This window comes from Chiloscyllium plagiosum, chromosome 25 (assembly GCF_004010195.1).
Source record: "Chiloscyllium plagiosum isolate BGI_BamShark_2017 chromosome 25, ASM401019v2, whole genome shotgun sequence".
NCBI classification, from domain to species: Eukaryota; Metazoa; Chordata; class Chondrichthyes; order Orectolobiformes; family Hemiscylliidae; genus Chiloscyllium; species Chiloscyllium plagiosum.
In genome coordinates this window covers 51,985,598-51,994,581 of record NC_057734.1, presented here as the reverse complement: position 1 = coordinate 51,994,581, position 8,984 = coordinate 51,985,598, and the positions used below count along the sequence as shown (strand labels likewise).

Sequence of the window (8,984 nt, the reverse complement as noted above, 5' to 3'; positions counted from 1 at the left end):
AGCACCACCTGGTTCCCCACTGCAGCCAGGAATACCCACAAACAGCACCACCCCATACCCCAGTGTACCCAGGAATACCCTCACACACAGCATCACCCTGTACTCCAGTGTCCCCAGGATTACCCTCTCACACAGCACCACCTCTTACCCCAGTGTCCCCATGAATACCCTCTCACACAGCACCACCCCGTACCCCAGTGTACCCAGGAATACTCTCTCACACAGCACCATCCCATACCCCAGTGCACCCAGGAATACCCTCTCACACAGCACCACCCCGTACCCCAGTGTACTCAGGAATACTCTCTCACACAGCACCACCCCATACCCCAGTGTACCCAGGAATACCCTCACACAGCACCACCCCGTACCCCAGTGTACCCAGGAATACCCTCACACACCATCAGATTATTTCCCACTCTCTCCACTGTGGGGTGGTGGGAAATGTATGGTGAAAGTGTTTCCTCGCTCCTTGTTGGACATATTGCTCTGTGAATGTAGAAGACAGCAGCAGTTGAAATAAAGTTTGCTCCTCATTTCATGAGTAAGGCTTTATTTTAATTATTTCCAATATACAGTGAGAACATTTATAAACCACTGATATTCCTCAGGTCGAAGGCTTGCTCATTGATGGGATCTGGTCACTCCCACCAACATTTTCCTGCTCAGCCACAGAATGACTCTCGAGAAGGTGATGAGGAGTTGCCTGTGAATCCCAGCTTCTGTGTGGACAAGGGTTTGGGACAGCTGGGATGAAAGTGTGTGACTCCCCCACCATCTCACAGGGCAGTTACGAGTAAACCATGTTTCTGTGGGTCAGGAATGATGGTATGTCAGACCAGGTAAGGATGGCAATTTCCCTTCCTCGAGGAAGAGCATTAGCAGACGTACTGGGTTTTTAAAAAATTACAATAAATCATCGTTTTAATAGCCACCATTACCAAGACCAGCTTTTTATTCCCAATTTAATGATCTACATTTAAAATTCCCCAGCTTCCTTGAGGAGGCTTTGATTATGTGGATTACTGGCCCAGAAACATTCCCATTAGGGACCAATTGCACAAGGTGATGTCAAGCCTGTGTGCACTCGCCCTCACTATAATTGACAAGCTGAAGGTGACAGGCTTTAACCATTAAGGGTGATTTAGCCAAGGCTGACCAATGCCCTCACCAGGCCAACACCCTCCTGCAATGTCACTCCCCAGCCAACACCCCTGCGCACTCCTGAAGGTCACTGCTTCTTCCTTTTCCTTCAACACCAAAGAAGTTCATGCGTTCACAAAGTCACCTTTTTCTCAATATACCCTGTCCATCCTCTTCAGAATCTTGTACGCTTCAGCAAGATCTCTCCTCATTCTTCTAAACTCGCATAAATAAAAGACCAACCTGTGTTAAAAGGTCAACCCCTTTCGCAGAGGATTCAGCCGAGTGAACCTGCGTTGAACTGTTCAATGCCAGCACATTCTTTTCAAACCAGAGAACCAGCAACTCATCCAGTTGCAACCAGATTGTCCATTCCAATGTCCTCTTCAATCCAACAGCCCCAGGCTTGTGACATCACTTGTTCACCGCCCCCCCCATTGGCATCACTGGATCCTCCCAATGATGTCACTGACCTAACCAATGCTTTCACTGCCCAAAACCATGACATAATTGTCTCAGCCTCAATGACATCACTGTTCCTTCCCATTACATCATGGTCCGTTTCCCTACAATGTGTCTGATTTACTCCCTCTCTGTCAGATTTGTAAATATAATGGAATGAAACTCCCATAGCAAGGTATAGCCTGGGTTGAGCTGAAACCTCCACATGAAGCTGATCCAGCTAGCTTACAATTTACTTCCTGAATGCTATCGAGTATGTCAGGGCCTCGAGGAAGCAGGCGTGATGTGAGTGAGCTGGTAATTTCCTGTGCACAGTCAGTGTCTCAGACTGCAATCCCCCCCGAACCACATGGGCTCATGTAAACACCACACAAAACTTTACAGCTAATAGCTTACAGACAGGAATACACAACACAACAAGAACACACACAGCATTCCCATCCCCGCCTCCACTAGCTATGCTACCGATGTAGGCAGGTAAGAGGCAGTAGTCTGGCATTGCACAGGAAGCTAGACAAATACACCAGGCATTCAGTTAATTTAAGCTGCTATCAAATCTCTCACCCACTCCGTGACCTCCACACATGAGTCCTTTATATCCTGTCGGCATGTTGTCACTCTCTTTCTCTCTCTCTTTCTGTGCATCCACCCCTCCCTCCTCTCTCTCTCTCTCTCTCACTTCTTTTACTTGTTGCCACTAGAACCCTTCACCTTGTTGTTGGAACAAGTTAGAGTCTCATTGAGCTGAGGATCAGGAGACTTTGGTGAGAGTTGAGCAGGGAGTCTGTTGTGCGGAGACAGTGGAGAGCTGACCCTCGGTGTTTTCTTCTCCCTCTGGTTGTTGCTCCCCTGGGTCCCCGTGGAGCCGTAAATCTGGGACATGTCCGTTCTGCTGGGGATCTTTCTCCAACACGTCTTGGGAGCAGGCGTTCACCAGATCAAAAACTCCCCCATTGAGTTGAGTACTCCCACCGCCCCCATGGGTGGAGCTTCTCTTACTAGGCGTTTGCAGCACCTGGTCTGGCTTCCTCAGGATGTGCTTCCTCAGAATCTTGCGGAATGTCTGGCGGAACTCTCGGATGCGGTACGCGTAAATGAGAGGGTTGACCACAGAGTTGGCATGGGACAGGATGATGGCAAAGTACATGATCCAGGCCGGGGGGCGACAGTTCTCACAGAAGAGGTTGACGCAGTTAATGATGTGAAGTGGCAACCAGCAGACAGCGAAGAGGCCCACGATGATGGCCAAGGACTTGGCAGCGTGCACCTCCTTCTGAAGGGTGGACCTGCTCTTCTCAATGGCTGTGGTCTTAAACTCCATCTGCTTGAGTTGATGGCGGGCGGCCATGAAGATTCTCAAGTAAATGCCAAACATGATGAGCAAGGGCATCAAGACGCAGGCAAAGAAGTTATAATACACCATGTAATTCATGGTGACCACCTCTTCGAACAGGCAGGAGACCATGCCATCCCTGCAGCCTTCGGTCCCGTTCAGCTTCATGGTGAGCTCGCAGTTGGACTGATTCCAGCCCAGCATCGGGGTCAGGCCGATCATGAAGGACAGGATCCAGCAGACACAGATGATTCCCCTGGCCCGCTGGCCAGTCACCAGGCTGTTGTACCTGCAACGACAAGCAATTGGCAGCTTAGCATCGAGTATGCTTGGAAACCGGTGCAACTGAGAAGTGAGATCAACCACAGTTTCTTAACAAGTGAAAATTGAATGTTTTGTACCTTGCTGCTGAGAGCTCTCCTTCACAGTGGATTGATAACTTTAAATGGTGCTGCCCCATTGTTGGATGGAGTTAACAGCCACCATGATGTACCCAATGCCCCTTACCATAGCTGTTTCCTGGCCTGGAGGGATGGGCTGGGAGGTAGGGAAAGGTGGAGAAGGTGAGGTGAAGGTAGGGTCCAGATAGCTTTGAAGGAAGGCGAGATGTTTGACAAGGACAGGGAGCTGAAGGGTGCTGTTCCCTAGCTGCTTCATGCTATCTGTCAGGTGACAGGGTAACCGTCCCACCAGCTTCCTGGGTTCAGGAAGGGATGACCGTCTCAAGTGGCACTCGGTGGATCATTGAGGGCACCCCCCAGTGATGACATCCCTTCCCTCTATGCCAGGGCTTGCTTGACTGACCTTGGCCAACTCCAGGCTTCACTGATCTGGTTGAGAGGACAAGCACCGTCTCAGTTGGGCGCAGTCCCGGCGGTGACCACTGTTCTTGGTGGTGCCAGTGAGGTGACTGTGCTGCCTCTCTCTGATAGGAAGCGACTCTTCGAGATGGGAACCCACTGTTCAAAGGGACAGGAATTCAGCAACAGCAGAACGTGGAACCATTAACCCTGCTGATTGGATCAGGAATTAGAATCTTTCACAAACTTCTTCTGGGACTTGGATATTAGAACGCAAATTTGAAAAGATACCAAATGGGGAGGTGGGGGAAGACAGTGAGGATTGTAAGAATCAGGACATAGAGCGGCGAGCAGACATGTGGGAGAAGAACTAAGACAAATGAGTGAAGTGGTCCAGTTTGGCATAACTGTCAGGGAAATCCGACATAGACTTAACAACATGGTTCAAAGGTGTGTGCAGGGTCAGGGGGATCTGGGTGCGGATCTTTGCAGGGAGCAGGGCAGAGAGGGAAAGTGGATAGCAAAGCATATTGGGATCTTCAGCTTCATAAATATAGACATAAAAGCAGAGATGTTATATTGAGCCTTCATAAAGCTCTGGTTGGACCACATCGATAGGATTTTAAAAACCTTTATTCATGGGATGAGGACGTCACTGGCGACGCCAACATTTATTGCTAATCCCAAATCACCCAGAGGGTACCCATGGCCAACGAATCATAGAGACGTACAATTCATCCATGCTGACCAGATATCCCAACCTAATCTAATACTATTTGCCAGCACTTGGCCCATATCCCTCCAAACCCTTCCTATTCATATACACATCCAGATGTCTTTTAAAAGTTGCAATTATACCAGCCTCACCACTTCGACTGGCAGCTCATTCCATACACACACCACCCTCTGTGTGAAAACGTTGCTCCTTAGGTCCCTTTTATATCTTTCTCCTCTTACCCTAAGCCAATGCCCTCTAGTCCTGGACGTTCCCACCCCAGGGAAAAGACCTTGTCTATTTACCCTATCTATGCTCCTCATGATTTTATAAACCTCCACAAAGTCACCCCTCAGCCTCCGATGTTCCTGGGAAAACAGCCCCAACTTACTCGGCCTCTCCCTATTGCTGTGGGCCTGGAATCACATGTAGGTCAAACTGGGCAGTGATGGCAGGTTCCTTCCCTATAGGACATTACAATCATAGAATCCCACAGCTTGGAAGCAGGCCTTTCGGCCAATCAAGGCCATGCTGACCACCCTAACAGCATCCCACCAAGACCCACCCCATTCTTGTAACCCTGCATTTTCCGTGGCTAATCCACCTATCCCTGAACACTATGGGGCAGTTTAGCATTGCCAATCCATCTAACTCATGCATCTTTGGACTGTGGGAGGAAACCGGAGCACCCAGAGGAAATCCAAGCAGACACAGGGAGAATGTGCAAACTCCACACAGATAGCTGCCTGAGACTGGAATCAAACCTGGATCCCTGGTGCTGTGAGGCAGCCGTGCTAACCACTGAGCCACCATGTTATCTCATGAGTGAACCACACAGGTTTTCTGACAATTGCCAATGGATTCATGCTTATCATTATGCTCTTAATTCTATATTTTTAAAAGTGAATACTAATTCCACCATCTGCTGTAGCACGATTTAAACCCAGGTCTGCAGGACAATACCTAGGTCTCTGGATCAACGGTTTGGCGATAATAGCACTCAGCCATTGCCTCCACTAATTAGACTTTTTATATTAAAATAAGTATTATATCCATTATCAGCATCCTTAGGGTTACTATTGACCAGGAACGCAACTGGACTAGCCGTATAAATACAATGGCAACAACAGCAGATCAGAGGCTAGGAACACTGCAGCAACATTTATTCTAAAAGGACTGGATAATAAAAATTAGAAGTGTTGCTACAATTATTGAAGGCATTGGTGAGACCAGACCGGGAGCACTTTGTCCAGTTTTGGCCTCCTTACTTGAGGAAGGATGGGGAGGCACTGGAAGCAGTTCAGAGGGGGGGTCACCACATTGATCCCAGGGATGGAAGGGCTGGTGGGTGAGGAGGGGTTGAACAGCTCAGGCCTGTACTCGCTGGAGTTCAGGAGAATGGGGAGGGGCGGGGGGTGATTGAGGGGTATAAAATGCAAAAGGGAACTGACAAGGGGGTCCTTGAACAGATGTTCCCCCTTGTGGGACAGTCTTGAACAAGAGGTCATGGATATTGAGTGAGAGGAGGGAGGTTGAACACTGAGAGGAGGGGAGGGGGTGGGAATCTGTGGAGCTCACTGCCCCAGGGTGAGGTGGAGGAAAGATCAATCCACAGATTCAAGAGTGAAATCGATATGGGGAGTAGGCAGGAGAGAGGAGTTCAGTTCAGCCATTGTCACAGGAAGTGGCAGAGTGGCTGAAAGGGCTGCATTACCGACTCCTGCTACTAATTTCTCTGTTGCCAAGAGTAACTTCCCTCCTGTCTCCCCAAAGCCTGTCCACCATCTACAAGGCACAGGTCAGGGTGTGTTGGAACACTCCCCACTTGCCTGGATGGGGCAGCTCCAACTATATTCAAGAAACACGACACCATCCAGGAGAAAGCAGTCCACTCAATTGGTATCACAGCCACAACACTCCCCACTTGCCTGGATGGGGGCAGCTCCAACTATATTCAAGAAACACGACACCATCCAGGAGAAAGCAGTCCACTCAATTGGTATCACAGCCACAAACATCCGTTCCCTCCATCACCAACTCAGTAGCAGCAGTGTGTACTGTCCATAAGATGCACTTCAGAAATTCAGCACCTTCCAAACCCATGACCACTTCCATCCAGAAGGATAAATGTGGGGAGTGGATTCTAGTGTAAGGGGTGGTCTGTAGACTCGGGAGTGGGTTGTAGTGTAAGGGGTGGTGTGTACTCTGGGGAGTGTGCTGTAGTGTAACGGGTGGTGTGTACTCTGGGGTGTGGGCTGTAGTGTAAGGGATGGTGTGTACTCTGGGGAGTGGGCTGTAGTGTAATGGGTGGTGTGTACTCTGGGGAGTGTGCTGTAGTGTAACGGGTGGTGTGTACTCTGGGGTGTGGGCTGTAGTGTAAGGGATGGTCTGTACTCTGGGGAGTGGGCTGTAGTGTAACGGGTGGTCTGTACCCTGGGGAGTGGGCTGTAGGGTGGGGGACAATTCTCCTCTGTTTTTGCTCTGGCAGATTGATGTGATGGGGTTAGTCAGTGAGCTGTGACATTTTGTCCTTCACTGTCTTTATGATCTTGTGCTGGCCATTGTTTGATTGACGAGTTTGAACTGTGACCTCCACTTGTCCGTCTCCCACACCGAAAGCTAATTTCATTCAACTGGAGACAGCTGCAGGTACCACGAGCAGAGAACAGAGCACAATTCTCTCGAACAGTCTGCACAGAACCAAACTGGCCACATTGCCTTAAACAACCATCGAGAAACCACTTCCTGTGAAACCTCACTGTTAAAAGCCGTGAGCTCACTGGTTATTTCCAGCTGCAATAGATGCTGCTTGAGCTGTTGTCAGGGTCTAATTACGATTCTAATTCAGGTTCTAATTTTTAAATCACCTTCAAGAAAATCCATTAACACTGAAGACATCCTGAACAGTATAAATAACAAACAGTCAAAAACGATTTCACATCTAAAAAAAACACTGTCGTTTCTTCCAGATTTAAACAATTCCACATGGAAAAATTTGATTCAGTTCCCATCAGAAATAAGATTGGCTCATCTGAACAGACCAGGCTGATCGTGTTCACACCAATAACCCCCAAAAACAAATTCTTCACACTAGCAATGAGTAATTTCTCAAGTGTCACACACTGTTTCTCATTACCATATTGCTCCCTTGTATTATTGCACTGTCCTTTCTCCCTAACTTTCTCCAGCTCACCTCATGTAGGGACTGGGGAGCCCTTTCAGTTCATCGAGCTTGCTCTGCTCTACAATGCAACCATGGCTGATTGAACACTACAATGTGTTTTACTCAGCCCATAACCCTGTACCTCACTGATAATCAGCAATCTATCAATCCCTCCCTTACACGTACTCAAAGACTACCACCCCTCTGTGGTAGAGAATTCCAAAGGTTCACAAACCTCTGAATGAAATCATTTCTTTGCGTCTTGGACCCAAGTGGCATTGCCCATTTTTAAAGATTTGTGCCCGCTGGTTTGAGATTTAACCAACTGGGGGAACATCTTACCTGCATCTTCCCCATCTATCCCTTTAAGCATTTTGTAAGTTTTCGTGAGGTCACCTCTCATTGTCCTCCTGCCATCCCTGGGACAAGTCTGATAAATCTTTGTTGTACTCCCTTTATGGCAATAATATATTTCCTGATGTAAAGTGACCAGAACTGCACAGTGAGCAGTCTGACTAAGCTCCGATACATTTAAAGCAAGACTTCACTACATGTGACTCAAATATTTTTGCCATAAATACTAATATTCTGCCAACCTTCCTGACAGCTTACTGCTTCTGCAGGTTAGCCTTCAAGGATTTATTGACAAGAACTTGTATGTCCCTTTGTACATCTATCCTGCATCATTTAAACCATTTTACAATAACTGTGCACACCTGGTCTCCTGACAAAAGTGGATAACCTAACGTTGCTCCATTATATTATTTCATCTGTCATCTTCCTGCCCATTCATTAACCCTGTCCAGATTCTCCTGAAACTGCTTTACACCTTCCTCACAACACAAATTTCCACTTAGCTTTGTTTCATTCACCAATTCGGAAATTTTAGATTCGATCTTCATCTCCGAATCATTTTGACAGAGTGTATAGCTGGGGTGAAGGTACTGATCTTTACAGTACCCCACTACATAGTCACTGCCTGCCAACACGAAAATGATCCATTTACAGGCAGTTCATGATTTATGAGTGTTTGAATGCTCATATATGGATGATATCCTATATTAAAATTACTGTTAAAGATCTGACATGTGACTGTTTGCTTGCATTTCCAAATTGCTATTTTATACTGGACTGCATTGTGTCCCGACTTGTGTATAAAATGACTTACAAATATAGGAGGAGAAAGTGAGGGCTGCAGATGCTGGAGATCAGAGCTGAAAATGTGTTGCTGGAAAAGCACAGCAGGTCAGGCAGCATCCAAGGAATAGGAGAATCGACGTTTCGGGCATAAGCCCTTCTTCAGGAATGAGGAAAGTGTGTCCAGCAGGCTAAGATAAAAGGTAGGGAGGAGGGACTTGGGGGAGGGGC

The 8,984-nt window shown here is 47.7% G+C and overlaps 1 protein-coding gene across 1 annotated transcript in view; it reads right to left on the bottom strand.

Annotated features, from left to right (window-relative positions):
* Positions 1-536: 536 nt before the first annotated feature.
* The window catches only part of LOC122562881 (adenosine receptor A2b-like), a 26,202-nt gene continuing 17,754 nt past the window's right edge, over positions 537-8,984 (bottom strand). Inside the window, exons 2-3 of the mRNA XM_043716196.1 lie at positions 2,317-3,227; positions 537-809 (exon numbers count right to left, since the gene is read on the bottom strand). Of these exons, the coding sequence (XP_043572131.1) occupies positions 2,357-3,227 (871 nt within the window). The 3' untranslated portion in view covers positions 537-809; positions 2,317-2,356. The remainder of the gene's footprint in view (positions 810-2,316; positions 3,228-8,984) is intronic.